The sequence below is a fragment of the Solea senegalensis genome, linkage group LG4, assembly GCF_019176455.1.
Source record: "Solea senegalensis isolate Sse05_10M linkage group LG4, IFAPA_SoseM_1, whole genome shotgun sequence".
Taxonomy (NCBI): Eukaryota; Metazoa; Chordata; class Actinopteri; order Pleuronectiformes; family Soleidae; genus Solea; species Solea senegalensis.
Window position 1 is genome coordinate 9,054,519 of NC_058024.1, and position 21,746 is coordinate 9,076,264.

General features: G+C 38.1%; 1 protein-coding gene across 2 annotated transcripts in view; it reads right to left on the reverse strand.

Annotated features, from left to right (window-relative positions):
• The window catches only part of cpne5b (copine Vb), a 129,020-nt gene that overhangs the window by 74,264 nt on the left and 33,010 nt on the right, over window positions 1-21,746 (reverse strand). For both annotated transcript variants that reach the window (XM_044024376.1, XM_044024375.1), the window contains exons 2-5: window positions 15,563-15,603; window positions 15,051-15,097; window positions 4,789-4,892; window positions 214-253 (exon numbers count right to left, since the gene is read on the reverse strand). In XM_044024376.1, the coding sequence (XP_043880311.1) occupies window positions 214-253; window positions 4,789-4,892; window positions 15,051-15,097; window positions 15,563-15,603 (232 nt within the window). The remainder of the gene's footprint in view (window positions 1-213; window positions 254-4,788; window positions 4,893-15,050; window positions 15,098-15,562; window positions 15,604-21,746) is intronic.

Sequence of the window (21,746 nt, forward strand, 5' to 3'; positions counted from 1 at the left end):
GGTTTGCTTTATTCCATCATGGTAAAACCATGCAGCAGGCAACGCCCAACTAAAATATACACAAAGAAAAATCTAAAAATCATCATGAAACCAATGATAAAATGGTTTGGCCAATCTTTTCTCTCCAATCGCTGGATCTAATCATTCAGATTTGACTCCAGATTGGCCCCCATTCATCAGTGGCTCAGGAATAAACTCAGCGCATGCACTCACGTGTTTGGACAGATCTGGACTTTTGGAGTCCATGTCGTACCTGAAAGGGAAAAAAATGAGAGTAGGGAAACCACTTCACTTCAAAAGCCAGAGTCAAGACTCTTATCTAAGTGAGGACATGTTGATTGATATACACGCTTAAAGAAAAGCACTCAAAACAGAACGAGCAGAAAGGATATTCTCTCTCTTCTCCGTCCGGATGTTTGTTTGTTTGTTTTTGTTTTCTCGAACATAAAAGTGTAGGGGAAAGAAGAAACTGGAATAATATTATGATAGATGTGTGATAAATGTGAATGGGTGAATGTCAGAAGTATAGTGTAGCTTTAAGTGGTCGTCAAGACTAGAAAAGCTAAACTATTAAAATATAAATAATTTACCATTTATACTCAGTCTCAACCAAAAATCATTTGGATAATGTGATTTTTGCAGACTTTAATTAGCCTTTAATGTACTTTAGTGCTGTGTCATCTTGTGCCACCATGTTTCAAAATCAGCCTAAATGTTGAGATAGAAGTTTATCACACAAATGAATAAGAACAGCTCCACCCACAGTAACCCGATACAAAAGCCAAAGTAGAAGGAGGAAAGAATGGTAGTGAGAGTAAAGAGAGTTGTGAAAGAGTGTTTCCATTCTTGCTGATATTCAAAGGCCAACAGAGTTGCTTGGAAAAGGGAGGTAGTCTTGAGTAGTGCTCCGCTTGATGCAATCTGCAGTTTCACCAATAGATGTCACTAATTCTTACAAACTGGACCAATGAGCGACCTACAGTGTAGACCAGTGTTTCCCAAAGTTTCTATTCCGGGCACTCACGTTTTAAAAATGACAAACTATCATGACCCTAATCACAAAATAATAAATGTGATGAGAGCAAATTTGTGCATCATTTAGCAAATGATTTGCATACATTTCTTTAACCTAATTCCGAGAAAATGACTCTTCATCTGATGCATGTTATTTACAACTTCCTGGTTGGGGAAATTCTGCAAATTCTGCTTGACGGCCACACGGTCCAAGCCTTTGTTTGCATGTTCTCCCCGTGTGTGCGTGGGTTTTCTTCGGGTTCTCCAGTTCCCTCCCACAATCAGACACTCTAAATTGACTGTAGGTGAGAGTATGAGTGTGAATGTGAGTGACAGTCTCTATGTGACCCTGTGATGGATTTCCAACCTGTCACCAGGGTGTAACCCGCCTTTCGTTCTATGTCAGCTGAGATTGACAACAGCGTCCCCACGACCCTCATGTGGAGGACAAAGCAATAGAAGATGAGTGAGTGAGAGTTCTTTGGTGACCCTGAGAAAAGTCTTTGGGAATCAAAAAAATGTGGCAAATGAGCCAAGATAAAACATCTTTATTAGAAGTTATTATCTGTCAGGCAGAGCAAGGGTTTAACCAGGCTTTTTTTTTCTCCTCTTCCATAATAATGAGTGTCAGGCCTTGTCTGATTTGCATGTGAATAAAAAGAAATAAAAGTGAGGGACAGAGAGTAATGTCAGGTACTAAGATTAAACACCTGATGATACAATGGGTCCCGACAGTGAATCAAAAGCTGGACAAACTGAAGCCTTTGTGTTTCTCCCTCTATTAAAGGAAAATAAACTTCACGTAATGGCAGCGTTTTTATGTCATTTGATGGCATTAAAGGCAGGTCAAAGGTGGGAGTTTGAGGTAATGTTTGTTTGTGTGGAGTCAAAGAGAAATGACGATTGAAAGAGCCGCACAAAAACACAGTGCTGAGGTGGAAGTATGATCATGTTCAAATGTGTTTTAAGCATCCCATCATGTGTCAGAGAAAGATGAATGAGTCATCATCATCATCATCATCATCGTTATCATCAAGAAGAGACGGAAAAACAAGTCGCTTGATTTTACATTGACGTGGTTTGAATGATTATAAAAATTACTAAAACTAATTACGAGGTGTCTACAGCTGCCATTCAGTGCTTAAACTACATCTGTCAGGATTTTGATTCTCACACTGCTCTTACATTTTATGATACTAGTCTTAACCCCAGTATACACCGAGTATATCACTGATGACACGTTTGCACAAGTGCCTGTTGCATTACCGTAATTACACAATGGTTTGTGCCATCGGAAAAAAATCCAACGGTTTCTGAAAGCTGATAAGTTGCATGTGAAAACCAGTGGTTATTACGGTAATTTCACTCATGCTTTTGCAGGGGTTAAGGCTTTGTCGCCAGAGAGGAGTGACTTGGAAAAATGCCTGTACATAGTTTCCATGTTTTGGTCCGTTTCTGAGTTATTGCAAATATGTTTCATACTTCATAATTCTAATTTAACATGCAACATATGTTTTTCCTCTTAAATCAATTTCCATGTTTTTGTTTTTCTTCATTTTAAATTGTAAAATGCAGTAAGTTTGAAATAACTGCCACATATTCAAAGTTATTCTTGAAAAATGGTCAAAATCACTTGTTCAGAGGACATTTTTCTGGCATGTTTATGGTTAAATTAAGCAGGATATTTTGAGGCTTAGGTGTTTAAGAGTTACAATTTACACAACATCCAAGACCTGTATGAACAGCCTGTTTGTCTGACTGTAACTGTGATAAATGAACCTCTAATCTCGCTAGTTTTGGCAATTAAATGAAGGGAAATTGACTTTGAAATTTCTTTCCTGAACATCTTACTTCTCGTCTTTCACATCCTTTTAGCAAAACACAGGTGAGTCTGTTTTTACGCATCTTTTGATTTGGGCATAACAAAAGACCTGAATGACAGGCAAAGAATGAAAAATCTTGGAATATCACATCAGGGTTTTGATGCTTGAAGTGGAAAATGTGTCACATCGATAAACGTTAAATTTGAATGAGTGCAATGGTAACAATTCAGTGAATAAAGGACAGCGTTTGGAAATTGCTTGACTGAAACATCTCGACAGCGTTTGCATTTCACTGCACTGGAGAAATTATAGAAAATGGCAGATGGGAGGGTGTGCGTATGTGTGCGTATGTATGTGTGTGTGTGTGTGTGTGTGTGTTCCTTGACTTGATGCAAGAGAAAAATGTTACGGCAAAAACTCGATGGGAAACAACAACAAATGCTTTTTGATCACACACCTTTTGATCTAACGTGGTGTGTTTATTTATTTATTTATTCATTCATTTATATAATCTTTGCTCATTCATATCATTTTCCTGTGAACTAACTCCCAATTTTTTCATAAAAACAAACACAAAATCGAACTGCATTTTCTTTGACCCAAATTAAAAAAAGAAAATGAAATCCTGCCTAATGACTATGATGAGATTGGAACAGAAAACAACAGTGATGATGATTCTGGTATTAATTATGGCGTAGAATGACAGAGAACCTGATTGGATTTGTTCTGTTTCAGTGAAACACAGGCTGATTAGAACAATATCCACAGTCAGTGTTTATTAACTTTAATTTTGGTGATGATGAAAAAAGTCAGAATGATTATTGTTCATCTCATCATCACCCCTGAGTGTCTGTGATATTTGAACAGGGATCATGGTCAGAGTGTTCAGAGCGTGTAAGATGTTCTTGGTACAGATTCATGGCATCTGTGCTGGTGCTGAACCGTCTGAACTCAAACTGATGCACACAGAGGACTGGGTGCTGTCCTTGGTGCTGAACCCAGATGTATGTCTTTTAAGATATTTTGTGTTTAAGGAAAGGAAAGGAAAATAAATAAATTCCACTTGATATTGGAAGCTGGAATTCCATGTGGTCATGTCTGTAAATGCAAACACAATATAAAGTGCAACTGAGCAGAGTAACCACAGCCAAGGATTTTTTTGGAAACACTTTATTTTAAGGTCCTTGTAATGAGCTGTAATTAACAATGAATAAACCACATATAAGATACTCTCTGATTAGAAACATAAATAAGTAATATTAGTGGTCCTAAAAGCCGAATGAATACACTTATATAACATAATTATTTTAGAATGCCTAGTAGTATTAACAATAATTTGGCTACATATGAGGTAGTTGAAGCCATAATTAAGATTTATTATTGTATATAATCATTAACTTAATAAATACATATGTGATACTGGCTAAGACTGAATAGTTGTTAATAATTATTATTATTGGCACTTCTAGATAATATGTTAAACAGTGTAAAGACCTAATTTTTACAAGACTGTAACTAGACTCTTTGTGGTTAATAATAATGCCTTATCAAGTCCTTTATTATGCACTCATTAACAGTAGCAATGCATCTTTGAAGCTAGTTAACTGTGGGAACAGTGTCTGATTAAAATGAATAAATAAACTGTTAACATGTGTACAGTACAGCAATAATAAATGCGTTGAATATGCTTTTATTGTCACTGATTTTGATTTATTGGTGTTTGTGAGCGCCTAATGAATGGATTATTAAGTGTTAATTGCAGATTTTCACAAGGACTTTGAAATGAAGTGTCAACAGGTTTATTTTGTGTAGGCGTCTGTCAACATCAGCTCCCACTTCTGAGGTACGGAGAATGCAACATGTGGTAATTGTGACAGCACAGAGTGAGAGGGAAATGGAGTGAAGGAGGACAGAGGGCGATGAGGACACGACTTCAAAGAAAATGACTCACAAGTCAAAGCGAAGGTTCTGCTTCTCCTCAAAAAAGTAATCCAAGATGTACTTTCTGACGAAGTCGGGATTGAGGGTGTTGTCTATCACCTCCGTTCTGCCAAACTGTGGATGGGAAAGGAAAAATGGGAGGTCAGAGGAGAGGACGGATGACAGACAACAAAACACTTCATTAAGAGACAAATGCACTCTTGACTTCAAACTTTCTGCTTTCTTTGTTTCCCCTCTTTTTAACACCTAACGTTGCAGACGTGATTAGCAGACACACATTCACACTGCTGCTGCACAGAGAAAGCCACGGGTGTGTTTTCTCCTTGATCCTCACTCCTCTCCCACACTAATTACAATGATAACTCACTTCCTGAAACCCACAGAGAGATAAGAGACAAGAACAATGTATAGCAAGACATCAAGGAAAAACAACATGGCTGGACCTGGAGAGAAGAAGAGCATGGAAGAAAATGGCTCAGGAGGAACAGAGGGAAAACATGCTCAGTGGACGGGTTTGGACAGAAACTGGGGTTGGGTGAGTGGGAGTGGGAAAAGAGTGGGAAGGGAGAGGAAGAGAAAGACACTGATTAAGGCTGTCTAATTAGTGGGATTTTCACTCCTAAAGTATCAAATGCAGGGAACCGTGCAGAGAAAATGCTACCGCAGGTCCAGCTGCTGCACATACTGATTAAGTAGCCTACACTGTAGAAAAAGCTGAGCTACACACACTTATATGTAAATGAGAAAGTACACACATATCATTAAAAGCCTCCTGAAAGCAGCCTTCCTTTTAGATTTCCCTCACACGACTATGGCATCATGTGACGACAGCTGCTGGAGTGAAAAACCAACACTCATGAAACGTAGCTCGACATTGTCAGGTTTTAATTAAAGCTGCAGTGCAAGATTCTAGCTGGTTATGTTGATGTCATTTTCGCCTCATTTTGGTCTTTGTGCCCAGAAACTACAGTTGTGTTTCCATTACCCTTAGAAATGTGCAAAACCTAAACATCACAATAAAGAAACTGGTAATGGAAACACTTACGTTTCGAAATTACCTCTCAAATATCGCTAAAACATTTCCCGCTCTTGTGAGGTGTTTTTTTTCAGACGTATCGATATAAAAGTTTATGGCAAAGTGGATTTTCCCCTGTTCTGACCAGTTTACTTCAGGTCATTGATTTCATGGAATCAATTACCTGATTTTTGATGGAAAAGCTGCCAATGTCAAAGACGTCGTTTATAAAAACAAGTCGACATTGTTTTCCCGTAATGTGGAAGGCTAGTTCTGTAGGCGGACGCATGAGCATGTGCTCACTTTACATCAGACCACAAATCTATAAAATAATTACATATACAGTAGTTACATATGAAATAATAATTACAGTTGGCCACATAATGCAATTAACAATCACAAAACAATCAAGACAGTGCATTACAGGTATTTTTTTTATAAAGTTTTCTGATGCACAAAAGCATGTTTCAGTCTGATCCTACTGTAATAGTTCGTAATTCAGAAACTGTATCATGACTATGATCATAGGCTCTGGAAAAGGTTGACCCACAATGTTGGAGCAGATTTTGTTTTGATGAAGCTATTTAACTTTGAGAGACACATGCAGAAGTAAAAAAAACAAAAAAACAGAAGGAGCCTCAAACCATGCAATGTTATGCTGCTCCACCACGTTGAACACCGTGGTTTCTCGAATTTACCACAGGAATAGAGAGGTGGAGGGAAAAAAGGACTCTGATGTTGTGATAGTGAACCACCCAGATGTTAGAGGAGACCCTGAGGTGTTGATGAGGCTGTGAGTGCATGTGAGTAAAGAGACGGGTGAAAAGATGAGCTCCATAATGTGATTTCCCTGCTGAGTGGAGGAGACAATGCCGTTCTGCTGAGTTCATTAGATACGGCTGGGATGTTGGAGCTGGCTAATGAGAATCTGGCGTGAAGTCCCTGACCTCCACCCTCAACATGTGAGTGCACACACGCACACGCTCACGCGCTGGTACGGTATGTTTAAAAACACTCGGAGAAAATAAGTAAAATTACAGAACCTCCAAAGTCCCTGAAAGTGATTTTTATTTTTCATTTAGATAATTATTTTGTGGGAACATGGTGAAAACTGCTGCTTACAAGAATGTGACATTGTGAGGTGAAAATAAACTTTGATTAGTAGGACTGTCAGAAATAATTAGGGGTTTTCCTTAATGTGATATTAGTTTTAATTACATGAATAAATATACGAGGTTGCAGCTGCTGAGAGATGGTGATAAATAATTCTGAATGACTGCAGCCTGGTTCAGTCATCTGTCCAACCCTAATAACATGTTTATAAAACACGTTCATCAACTAACTTTCTTTGCATTCATTTGATTTCCAATAAATTACTGCAAGCAGCACCTGTCTGTTTAAACAGAACTTTTCACCTGTTATATTATAGAATACTAGTTACTAGTAGTACTGAATTGTTCCCTCCTGACTCTGATGTTTCAATGGTTTCAAAATGAACTTTCAAAGTTAACGTCAAAGTTAACTTTTGAAATTAGGATTTATACAGATTTAAAATGTTGGAAATGCATTTTCTCCTTTTTTAAGTTTCAAAGTACATATGGTTTTCCACTAACAGACGTTCGGGGGAGTGGAGACAGCCTCCAATCCCCCTGCATTTAACCATCATTATGACTCTGAAGCTGTTAAATTCAAAATTCTGCACATTTCTGCTTTAATCGTTTGGAAGGTGACTCACTAAGAGCACCAGTGTGTACATAAGAAATGCAAGCGAAGATTTACTGTACTCATGGATTCAAAAACGCGTGATTAAAAAAGACAATTGACTCCTGAACTTCTGCGATTAATCTCGAATAAGAAAAATAATTAGCATTTGACAGCTCTATGATTATAGCTAAGATAGTTTCCATTTTACAGCAGCTGTGAGGATCTGAAGAGAGACGTGTGAATTTAAAGTAAAATTGTTATCAGGTGTGTATAAGATACTCAGAGACATAGATATAGACAGATAAGAAACACTTTACCGTGTGGGCTGAATTTTATTGTTTTGCAATGAGGGAGACTGGCAAAGGAAGAGTTTTATTGCATGGTCTAAACCACTTTCTTTTTTTTACTGTGCATGTGTACTTTAGCAAGAACAAAGCGAAGGAGAGCAAATAACCTGCTAAAAAACATGTTCCCCCCTTATATACACACACCAAACTGTGGTTTCAGGGCAAAGTCATTCCCAAAGTTGATTAGAGCTTTGACCTGAAGCAGTGATTGTATACACACAAGTCACGGTGCACTGACACACATACGTACATGCACCAACACACGCACAGAAAAAAGGGAGAAGCGATATATGTGTCACAAAGGGCACTAAACCAAGAGCATGTGATGTCAGAAGCAAATTGGAAGAAAGAGGGAAAAGGTCAGCCATGTCACATGGTGGATTAGCCACAGTAAATTAGTGCCATCCACCATCTCGCTCTTGTTCTTCAAAGCACCGTGAAACACTCGCTTCTCCGTATGTCTATGTGAGTGTTCCGAGTCTGCACTGCACCAAATGTATGTGTTCACACTTTTGCTGAAGCAGTAAGATACTAATTAAAGATGGCGGAGAAACGAATAAGGGTCCTTTATAATAGTTCCCAATAATTAGGCTATAAAAGTGGTGATTAAAATCTTAATCAACATGTATTTTTGCTTATCAGAAAGAACTGAATAGAAACTTACAGTGTGTACATACCTTACAATCCCAGTTGAACATATTCATCAACTACTTAAAAGTTAATAAACCACCTTTCAATTCTAATGACATGATTAATGGCAGTAATAATGCCTTATAATGCTAATAATCCTTTATTATGCAGTCACGAACAGTGACTTTTTTTATTGCAGCTACCTAATTTTAACAGGGAAAAGAGTCTAATTAAAATAAACAGACAGTGTTTCCAGGGTTTTTTCTGGTCGTATCTTTTTGGGCTCCAATGATTATTTGATGAATCGGTTATTAATCGATTATAAAAAAAATTTTGTTTGTTTTTTCAATAATTACAACAAGTTTTCGGGTTTTTTCACCTTCTTAAATGTGAATATGTTCTGGTTTTCTTTGCCCCATATAACAAAGAAATCATTCAAACTGAAACATGTTGGGTTTGTGGACAAAACAAGACATCTGAGAACATCATCATTTCAAGGTTTTGGGAAACACCAGTCAACATTTTTCAATATTTCGGACAAACAAATAATTGACAGATTAATCGATGATGAAAATAATGGTTATTTGCAGCTCGAGCTGAGTCTATCTTGGTTTGGTGACTGGGTCATGATCACCTCGGGTGTGACAGCGTCGCATACCGCCGGTCTGTCATGTCCCTCTGCGTCGCCTCTGGTCTGGCAACCCATGCTGCTTTGAGTGTTTTTGTTTTTTTTTTTATGCGACTGTGCTAAAGTGGTCTGCACTTGACATGCCTGACCGTTGCACTTTACTGTCCCTACGTGCTAATGCATCACAGTTATAAACATAGAAGCGAGGGGAAAATGAAGGGTTGTCAACCACACAACTACCACTGGTCTGCGTCGTACCAAATCTTGCATGTTTTAGGACTTTTACTGTAGCTGTAAACTACTCATTAAAGATGGATAAATGAAGTAGGTTTGCTAAGGCTCCCAGGACTTGCTCTCTGCTGTGAGACCACGATAATCCCTCACAAGTTACAGAGGTAAACACATTAGCTGCTGCTGCTGCTGCTGCTGCTGCTCCTCTGTGTCTTGCACAGTAATGTGTGCTGCTTGTAAATCACATCACAAAGTCTGTCTGAATTGTTGTTATTATTTTCTTGACTAATTGGAGGATTTAATAAAGAATATCTGTAATGTTGTGTAAATCTTTCATCTCCTCAAGGCAAATTCGGGATTTGTGATATTTATGTAACATAAATACATTTTGAATGAACAATTTTTAATCACGTTGATAATTTATCATAACGAAGCTTTCGAGATGACATGGCTGTGAGGGTTCCTGTCCTTGCTTATACAGTGCTTGTCTTTTTTAATCAACAACACAGTAATGAACTTAAAACCTCTTTCAAAAAAAAAAAGAGCTGTTTCACGAGGGATCTTTGAACCAAGGTGAACTCACTTTAAGTTCTGTTCCCAAAAACTACGAAGTAAAACTTGTTTTAAAGATTATTAGTTAAATTTGACCAAAAAAAAGCAAAAGTGTGCTTTTTCTTTAAAGAAAATGGCAGGTTTGACTCACTTTTAATGTCTGTACATACTTGACATGGGATTAATTATAATTGCTATAATGTTTCTTTTTTATTATTATGTTTTCTACTTAGGAGCACCAGAAGAAAACTCAGTGAAGTTGGTTCATTTCAAGCATTTGAAAAAAAAAAATAATAAATAAAATCCAACATTTTTGTTTCCTGGTTTGGTTTGATTTTTTTGTGCAGTTTTGAGTCAGAGAACGGAGCTCAGTGACAAAATTACAGTTACTACTATTTTCTGTTTTTTTAACTTTGGTCCCTTATTCAAACTCAGTGATGACAGACTGATTTTAAGGCATGACTAGATAGCATTAAACTGTGTTGTTGTTTTTTGACCAGTGAGAATGATGTATTATTAGAGAAATAGAATCGATGAAGAATAGATGTATGTGTTTTTTGCACCCAAAGTGTAAATCTGTAAGTGATGCTTCTTTGAATTGTTCAGTCAAACCTGTAAGCTCTGTCTTGTTTCCTTTCCAATATCTTATATATGATGCTAAAAATAGGAGTTGTTTTTCATTATAAAACCCAGACTGGTTTACTTTACTGTGTCTGAGTTATGCTTTCACACTTCACTTCACTTCAACACACTGAGCTCTCGAGGAAAACAACCTCTGGAAGAGGAAAAACCCTCCATTCAGCTTGAACATAAAATTACCCTGAAAGTATTTTCAAAACTCACATGGAGCAAAGCACGTGACTGTGGAGACGGAACGACTGTGACCAAGAGGACAAGAGCTCGTCAGTCAGTCATCATCTAACCGCTTTATCCTCCACCAGAGGGTTGCGGGGGGTGCTGTGCCAATCTCAGCTACATCGGGCGATAGGCGGGGTACACCCTGGACAGTTCGCCAGTCCATCGCAGGGCCACACACACAGATAGAGACAAACAACCATTCACATATGGTCAATTTAGAGTGTCCAATTCACCTAATCCCCACATTGCATGTTTTTGGACTGTGGGAGGAAGCCGGAGAACCCGGAGAGAACCCACGCACACACGGGGAGAACATGCAAACTCCATGCAGAAAGGCCCTTGTTCCAACCGGGGCTCGAACCCGGGTCTTCTCGCTGCAAGGCAAGAGTGCTAACCACTACATCACCGTGTGACCCACAAGAGCTCGTATTTAATTTAAAAAAAGAAAAGTGAGAGGATTGATCTGATTATGTACAAAAATAGCAGAAAATACTATCTGAAAAAAAGTTCACATGAATAAAAAAAATACATTTGCAAGACCTCTCTCAAGTTTGGGAGACTTTGGTTTTATTCATGCATTATTCATTGTAATAATCTGCTTTTAAAAAAAATAAAAAGGAATACTGAATTCAATCTGAAGGAGAAAAGCCAGAAACCCACGCATATGCTCACCCTCCTTATTGACAAACAGAGATTAAGATAAGGGCCACTGAGATTATACTTAAAGTAAGTCAATGAGCACATTGCACAGTTGAATCAAGCTAAAATCATAGTCCGACTAACATGGGCAACACCTTGTCGAGTCGGAGTATACTAATCAATTTATTGGCTGTGTATGTCTGACTCTGCCTCTAGGTGGTGCTATGTAATGAATCAGTTTCCTGTTGACCTTTACAACGCAGAAAACAAACAGTGAACAATAATAATCACAAGAATAATAGGACTATGAATCGCATTATCCAGATATGTTAATCCGACCAAGACTAGCTCGATTTCAGTCCGACTAACGTGTTCACATGACATTAAGAAAAATTAATTATTGTCTAACGAAAATGTGACACAAAAATACAACAAATACGAAGTGGTGAAAGTAGCAAAAAAGTGTAAACCATCTTATATTATATCCGACATAATATACAGTATCTCCATGAGGAGAGGACGGGCTTTAATGCGTAAAAATAAGTACGCGTGACAAAGACAAAGTCTTTCCACCAGAATGCGTCAGAGCAGAAAAAACAAAGAAGTGTCTTAAGTGTCTTTTATACACATACTGTTTTAAAAAACACCATCTGCTATGTTGTAGTGGGCGAGAAGAAGGTCATATACGTATATATATGTACATATATATGTATACATACCGTATATGTGTATATATATCTGTGTATACATCCACTGAACAAACATTTGACGTTCTTAAATGCAGTAAAGTACAAAACCACAACACATTTGTACAACATCACACTCTGGAGGTTTATTGTCAGTCTATGTTCTCTGCTAATGAGAGATATTAATCACCTTTTGGTGCCGCACCTGTCTTGGTGGACAATTAATTAAAAAAGGTATCTCTTAAACATGGTAACAATACACTGGAGACAAAACTACACACTGTGTTTGTTTGCTGTTCATCAAATCTCTGAGGACTTTAGTAATCTCTTACAGCACTAGACACACTTTACTTACAATAAAGCACAGAGGAAGAGTGTTACACATGTTCTCTCTATGGTTAAAATGACCCTTCATTTGCTTTGTCCAAACCTCCAGGTGCTTTCAGGTCACATGCAAAGTGAATTTTCACAACATAGAAATATAATACATCAATTCTAGGATTTAAAAAAAAGGATATTTCTGGACATTTTGGTGTATTCAGAACTCTATATTGTAACAGTTGACCTCTGAGTGAAGAGATTATCTCTCCACATATGGAATACGAAGCTGGTTGGAGAGATTGTGCCATACAATTTTGAAAACACATTTCCACCCCTGAGAAGGTATTGCAAACTCAACTGACTCAAATTTTAGATGCCTACCACTTGTCATTGCTATTCACATCCATGCATTGACTTTATACTGTATTGTATTTTCTTAATTGCATTTTGCTTTGGATAGGTTTTATATGAAATGTTATACTACACTAGTGTAATATATATACTGTGCTCTATATGAGACAAGACCAAAGCCCACACTGTAGGTGAACTGAATGTTGTTAATTACAGTTGGTTGGTAAAAGTCTTCCTGGCTTTTTTACATTTACAGGAGTGGATCTGCTCCAACCACTCAGCATCCACAGTGAGCTGCTGGAGCAGGTGCAGAGTTTTAAATATCTCGGGACAGAGATTGACACCTGCCTGTCCTTTTCAAAACATGCTGACTCAGCAGCGACTCCACCTGCTCAGGAAGTTGAGAACTTTAAATGTCGGCAAAGAGAATTTAACTCTTTATAGCTCACTCATTAAATCCACTCTTATTTATAACATTTCATCACCGTCAAACATAATACGTAACTTTCCCAAATAATAAATCAGACCATTAAAATAACTCAAGACAGCTCGAGATGCATTTATCCAGTCAAACTGCTGAACAACCAGGTTTTTTGAGTTGACTTTAGAGACTCTGTTGACTTTCAGTAGGGCTGTCAACGTTAACGTGTCGCCGCAAGTTTGTTTACTTCTGGTGTGCACTGACGCTGCACGAAACAGTCACTTGCAGTCAGTCAGATACTGATGGAGAGACTGGGAGATAGTAGCTGAAGATGGAGAGAGGTGAGGGATTGTTGGGCGGAACTTTTCATCTCAAGAAGCTGAGCAACTGAACTATCAATTAATTTTTTTTTTACCATTTTATTGAAAATGACTGAAGGAAAAAACAGATGTGACTTATTGCTGAGACTTAAGCAGAAGAATTCCTCGACATCGCCAAGCGGTGGAAATATGTTTTTTGTGATGTTAACACATGTTCTTGTGGCATACAGGATGGATCGTCTATGTTGAGCTTTTATTTTAAGATAACCTGGTTGGCACTTGATAGGCCCGAGTCTCTTTGAAATCACATAGCTCTATGTGCAGTTCTGTCTTGAAAAAGAAAGATACAATCAAACTCATTCATTTAGACAGTAGAAAAAAAAGCAAACTTTTAATTGTGATTAATCCAGAATAATGAATTTCAAAATTAATTAATTAATTAGTTCATTTCTTTTAATCTATTGACAGCCATGGTTTTAAGTCATACGCCAACCTATTTGCAGTTGTCTCCCACGATCTCGGTGTTGCCCTCAGTCTAGACAAATTTGACAATGGTTTGACTGTAACAGACATTTTTCTTTTTTGACCAGGTAAGTGAGAACCAATTGTCATTACAATGACGACCTGGGCGACAGGAGGCAGAGAAACAGGGCAGACAAGCAAACAAAAAAGGGATACATCAACAACAAAACAATATTGAACTAATCATAGCAATTACATGTATGAAGTGAAAAAGGATAAATGTCAAATGCAGCTGCAACGGTCGCACACTGAAAGACGAGAGTGGAATGAATGAGCTGATCCATCCACTCATCCAAAAGATGGCTTCCATTTACAAAGCCTTCCCTAACAAACCCTTGTTTCCACCCACAGCTAGAGAGGATATTACTTTTTGCAGCCCCTGCTTCAAATATTTACTTCATTATGATTTTTCTTTTACTTAGAGAAAAGAGAAAACAAGTTGAAGACTAACGGACAGAGATGGTCAGATTAACGAAGAGGATTTAATGGAATAAAGCAAACAAGGCACAGTCAGCGCTGCCTTAATTCCTCCCCACTGTGCTGTTTAGTCTCCCAAATGCCAACATATTGATCATTACAGTGAGTTGGGATTTCTTTGCTGGTTGCTGTCTCCAATTAGAGAATATTTCCTGGCATTTTCAGACAGCTGATAGCTGAACAGTGTAAATGAAGTGTAAACGCAAACAACCACATGTTCACAGAAGAGAAATGTCTTAACTAGAGTCCTCCTTTTTTATTTATACTGTACACACACACACACACACTTGTGCAGCTATTCTTCTAAGGACACAGCACTGACCAGTTAATGCCTAAAGTTTCTCGGAAATTAGGTTTTGCCTCATTGGGACCAGATTTTGGTCTCCATGAGGACTACTGGTCCAGACAAGTTCAGTATTTATCCCAGGAAATGGCCTAAAAAGGTAACAAATACAAGAAGAAACACACACAAACGATGCTGGAAGGACTTCCAATTAATTTCTTGCTGTGCTCACAATGTGTTTGTTGTAACTGTGTGTTGTGTGTGTGTGTGCGTGCGTGCGTACTGACCTCTCTCCACTGTTTGGTTTCCACACCTTGAGTATAGAGCACGCATACTGTAAAAAAAAATATATATGTATAAATATATTACAACACAGAAATGAAATATTGCAAAGAATAAAAATGAATGGGCAGAAAACAAGTGCACTAAGAAAATAGTATAAAGATATTACAGTAGCAGATGGAAAACAGCGACAAAATGCTCCTTGGTGCTCATTATTCATATCTTTCTTATTCTTTTTCAGTGGTGATCCAATTTGCATTACCTACTGCTGCTTATCCTGGTGAACTAACCCCCAATGTTCACTGAACAGCAGTGGGTGGAAACACATATAAATATGTATGTTCATTTAACAGATATTTGATGGTTCTGTTATAATCAGCAAAATATTTAAATGAAAATCATACTGTTTACCAAAGGTTTACCAAAGAAAGGAGAAGTAGAACAAACAGGAAGAGAGAGAAGTAGTATTTAAGAAGAGTGAAGTATCAGAACAAAGATGAAAAATGACCATACTCACATGGATCTGACTTGGAGAACGTGTCTTTATCCAGCAGATTTCTGGAAAATACAAAAAGAGAATAGTTTATTTATGCAATCACCGATTACATGGGTCAAATTCTTCCTTCCACACTTAATATAAATGTTACAACAGAAACCCACATGAGGTGTTTGGGTCTTTGGTCTTTGTTTAGCTCCGTTTGATTCATTTGCAGGATTCTATTTCCAGCTTATGCTATCTTTTCCCATGAACCCTGCAGGGATTAGCTTTTGTTGCAGTATACGTCAAACACCACCACTGATTGCAGATTCACATTAAACATGTATAGCTTCACTCTTTGAAGTGACTGCTGAGCCCTCCCACTCTCACAGATATTTTACCATCACACATCACATCAAAGGTTAGAGCATCACACCTAGTAACCGTACAAGGAAAAAAACAGTAGTAGAAGCAAATATTAAATCCTAGAATAGGATTTGAATCAGAGGAAAAGAAGGACGACTGAGTGGAGTAGCTCTGGACAATGACCTGGCAAAGGTGGGACCCCTGAAATCCACCAACGAGAGATCCAGACCCCCCAGGCAGGGGTTTGATGTGACTGTCAGATCGGAAACAGAAGCAAGTGTCCACCAACAACCGCATGAACTAGAACAGAAGCTTCAGAAGTTAGCTCTTGGACAAGAATGAGACATCTTCAACTTCAAGAAAGCCTTGTTGCCTACAGCTATCTTCTAAAGAACCTTCACAGACAACAACTTGATATGATAATATAATACGATAATCTGTCTTGCATTACAGCAGCTTGTTTGTAAAAAACTATGGACATTAAACACTACAATCCCCGAGGAACCACAGATTGGTATACAAAGGCATTTTTCAATCTAACCTCATTGAATTGTGGATCCCTGTACCTCCGAAGAGACAGTAATAGTTCATGGTTCAGGACATGGTTAGGGTCAGAGGCAATGTCCTTAGCCACTCTCAGTGCACTAGTGAGTTATTGTCAAAACAACCCCACATTTGGGACAATTCTTCTTCTAGCCAACATCATTCCAGGAAGTGACCCTTCAGATCCTGAATGTATCCATGTATTTACTATCACCCCCGACTGACTGAGGCAGATCCACCGCAGTGTTCTTTTTTCCTCTCCACTAATGCTAAGTGCTTGCTCGTTGACTGTTGGCCTTCAGGTTTTAAGGTTCTCTGCTTTGCTAAGTAACGTGCCCTTTAAAATAATGCATGTTGGGATTTGGAGCTACACAAATAAAATATGATTTCATTTCAGACCCAGCTACCGCTGAGTCACATCAGGACAGAAAATTGTTGGATTTGGTAGAATTTCATACATTTGCAGCCTGATTACACTGAATCTCTCACACTGTCCTCCAGACAGCTGGAGGAGAAAGTTGTGTGTGATTTGATCGTCACACTATAGCAAACTCTTTGTTTACATGAAAGTTTTGGTGGCTTAACCTGACTTAAATCAACTAATTACTGATCGTAATTACCATCAGCTCCCAAACTGCTACGTTCTAGCCATTGACAATTACAACAGCTATTTCCAGACGTCATAATGTCAGTATGTAACCCAGGTCACTTTGAAAGGAATCTTCTGAACTACCATCAGGTTTGATTTTGATGAAGGGCTGAAGGCAGAAAATGATAGGCTTGTGAAACACGAGGAGATAGGATAGACAGGATGGAAAAAGTCATTGTCAACAGTCTCTTTCAAACTGTGGACTCAAACCTCCAGTCCCTGTCACTAGTTTATAGACAATAAGCTAATATATGTGTTGATTATGCATTTTTAAGCTGCAAATCCATCTCAGCGATAATATAGAAATTGTTTAATGGCATTAGGTTTTCACTTTCACAGAATTTAATTAAAATACTGCAGAGCACAACCACGAATGTAGAAGCTGATTGAACTTTGAAGAGCGATGGTGGAATAAGCTGAGGGTGTTTTTGTTTGTCTGTTGTTTATTTTAGAGCCCATTAGTGTCAAAGTAGTGTAATTCTGGGATCTTATGAGTCACTCTGAGTCTTTTGAGTCACAAAAGACATCACTGAGAGGGATGCAGCATTTTAAAAATAATGAATAAAATAATATAAACACTGTGAGTGTGTTGAAGTGCTGCCAGTGCATGAAAAAAACAATATGTTACCAGAACTATGCAGCCCATTGTGTTCCAAGAACATACTTGATTTAACTCATGTGAATTCTCAAAAGAACACTGAATCATTAGTAGCCAGAATAGTTTGCTACTTAATCATTGACTATAGAAGAACTACAACCTCAAGAGATAAAAGAAATCTACATAGACTTAAGGTAAAATTGTTCCCCCACCGTATCTGTGCATTTGACTCAGACCTGGTAATACAGGTCTGAGGACAGACAATCAAACCTGCCAACAGGATCCTCCGAGACCCCTCACATGTCTTACATTCTGTGTTGACTGGCTCCAATCAGGAGGACTGCACTGTCTCGCATGCATGACACAGAGGAGGAGAGACACACAGAGCTCAGATGCAGTGCAGCATCTGACCTCTGACCCTTCCCTGCTCCAGCATCACAACCTCTCTTTGCCCGTTCACAGACACAGACAGTTCCTCTATGACTGAACTGCGCACGGCACTTAACCTGTGATTGGTCACTGAGGACAGCATTTACATTGGTGTTTTCTGTTTACGCTTGTTTACATGTCTCATGTATCAGTGGTCATATGTCAGTGTATCTGTAGCCTCTGGCCAGGATGTCTCTGAAAAATGTTTCACACGATTTATTAGCGATGACTTTTGAAGAGAGAGAGAGAGTCAGCTTGCTGCTCTGTCTTAATATGTGTTATCTCTTGAAGACTTTTTCTGGAACCAACCTTGTCACGACCATTTGTCCTTTTAGGGACCAAAGTCTGGTCCTAATGAGGCAGAACCTGCTTCCTCAGGCTCTGGTTAATGTTAATATTAAGACATGACTTGTGGACAGGATACGGTTAGATAGTTAGAAATCGACTGGTTTTACTTGAACTGTAGTGTGTAACTTTTAAATATGTGCAACTGTCCATTACATTTCTCGATTCAGTGGGGTTAGAGGTTAGTAGGGGTTAATATAAAACAATGCTGATTATGTCTATAGGCTCCACACATTTCTCTCTGTGTATGTTTCTCAGTAAAGCAGCATTTAGGTCTTGTGTTGCATTTCTCTGCTGCTCAAAGGAAGTGATTCAGGACACATTAGACACCGCCTCCTCAGCTGACGACCTCTGACCTGCTGCAGTTTCAAAGTATATTTTACTCTACTTGCCCATATTAATTTATTTGAAGCCACTGACACAATATAACACTGATCAACACACTAAAAAAATCTTATTTCATGTGACAGAAGCTTCACTCAAGTTTCTCCCGACTTACACACACAGACATGTTGTCAGTGTATATTTGAACACAGTGGAAGCTGCAGATCTGATCTCATACAATCACAGGAGACAAATCCATGATGTTATTTTAAAGCGAAACACGAACAGTCGCACTTTAAGTTATCCTCTACATGTTCTTACAATATTTTTACTGCATAAATGTGGGTTTTTTTGTAATCTCTCAGCCTACACCTGTACTCCCAATGTGTTGAGTGCTACACTTCCATCATGCTTGCTTGACCTTTTCATAATGCAGCCAGAGGCTACTGTGTACCCAACTCTATTACCATTCCTGTTTCCTTCAGTGACACGAGAGCCCTCACTAAGACGCCAAAGTCATGAATTCTCTGATTCCTGTATCTGTCTTGTTTCATTTTCTTCCACGGGTGTCTATTGTGATGAATCCTCTGCTGTGTCCTTTCGCCAGACTCAATCTATTTTGATCTTTTCTCTGCTTCCTGTATTCCCTCCTCGCTCCCTTTCACAGCTTTCAGGAACAAATTGAGAAGACAAAGTGATATAAAAATGAAAAATCGTGACATCTTGAAACCTTATATTTTTCACTGACTGATACGCAACAAAGGCGACACTCGCTCATATTTTGTGCCTGTTGAGATCCATGTAATTGAAGTGTGTCAGCTGAAGTACTACTGGCAGAGTTAAAGCTTCCAGGCAAAAACATTTCATTACATTTTGATCTAAATGAAACGATCTTGATTCTCTCTTTTTTTCAATAAGGAGATATTTGTGAGTTTATAAGGAGCTAATTTTACTGTAATAACATGTCATTTCCAAAGCAACATCCAGGTAATAGCTTAGTAATTTTAGATTGACTCTTGTGCTGTACCTTTATGTTAAAATGTTTGAAAGCAGAATTGGTTATTACCATATTATAATTAGGGTTATATATTGCATGTTTACACAGCATTCAGCATTCAGTCAAGTTAAATCTGAATTACAATAATGAATTGCAGATAATATCTGCAACGTCATTCTTAGCAGTCTATCGGTTAATGTTAAAACCGCTTGCCATTGGAGCACTGAAGCTGCACGATGGACAGAAATACAGTGACTGAGTTTTGTTTTAGGTTAAGAATGAGTCACAAAGATATTCTGAAAAGGCCTGGCATTGCGAGGAATCATTATTACACAAACTAATATTTCATGCACACATTATACCTCCTTTGTGACCAGTTTTTTCCCCCCCCATGTCATGTCAAGGGCTCCGTACTTACCTGCTTATTCCTATCGAAATAAAACAAATGCCATATTGTTACTGTGGTGTATAATAAAGTTCAGTTAATTCATCCTTAATCAGAGACATTGTTCTGCTCCAACTCCAGAAAAAAAGGTATTGAGCTGTATTCTGTTTTACCAGCTTGTGAGCCAAGATGTCTCAGGGAAGTGTTTTTTAATAAATGGATGGTTTGTTCAGTTTAATTTATTCAGCCATTATCCAAATACATGTTCAGTTTCATTTGGACTCTTTCCATCTACCAACCCATTCTAACCCTCACAGGGCACATGAGCACACTCGCTGCAGCAATTCTGCTCCTTTGTTATGGTTTTAATTTGATTCCTCAGCAGATAAATATTTCTGGCAACATATTACACGCTATAAATGTTGTAAATTGCTGTGCCCTATTTGGAAAACAAAAGGGAGAACTATATTGATTGTCAATGCAGAAGTCTCACTTGTAGACTCAAGCAGAGGCACACAAGTGTTCCAGAATCAAAACTTATTAACAAAGAATCAAAAAAGTATTAACAAACCCACACAGTCTCCTGAAGAAGAAATAAACATGGTTATTATTTATTTAAAAATACTCTTTCTGTTAACTGTTGTAATGAATGAAATAAACAATAGCAGAAGGTACAAAAGACAATATCGAGTGTTTGGGGAGATTAAACCTCTGTTTAAATGATGGAAGTCTGAAACTCAGCATTTAAAGGCGAAGTTCAGCAAACCAAACCAAATCCATGACATTTAAAATGATTACACAAGTGAGAGAAGCCTAATATCTCTACTGGCCTCATCTTTGCCCTCTGTTATTGCACCACTCACTGCACAACTTAACCTGAGTGTGAGGTTGTAGAATCATCAGCATATGTTACTTCTGGGGGGGCTTTAATGTAAGCAGCCATGTTGCTGTTGCCTAGCAGCGGTGTTATCAAGAGTTCAAACGACAAATATACCACATACACAAGCTCACAAGTTCCATTTGAAGGCACAAAGAAAATGCATAACAATGTGTTCTGTAGTTTCTAAAGTGCAAACAAATGTTTCAGTTATTATACATAGCTGTCACATATAAACAGCGCTTAACACACCACCTAAAGCCACAGCTGAATTAACAGCATTGGTAAAATCTAAAAATATATGTACATACTGTACATACATACATACATATATAAATACATACATATATACGTATATACATATATGCATATATACACATACATACATGTATACACATATATACACACACATACAGTATATATATATGTGTTTGTCACATGTGTGTGGCTTGACTATTATGTGCGTTCACTTCCTGGTTTTAATAAGCCCAGTCTGACCTCTTCCAATAGGCTGTCAGCCAGTGATCCAGAGATGTTCTTCAGTCAGGGTCTGCAGACATTACAAAGTTTAGCGACAAATTATAGAAATTAGCCGCAGCTGTGCATGGAGGACCAAAAATGGCCAATCTCTGCTTTATTTTTGTCAGACGAAGAAGAAAAAAAAGCGATCTCTGAGGTCTTTCATTGCCACAAATGTCGTTCAGTGAAGA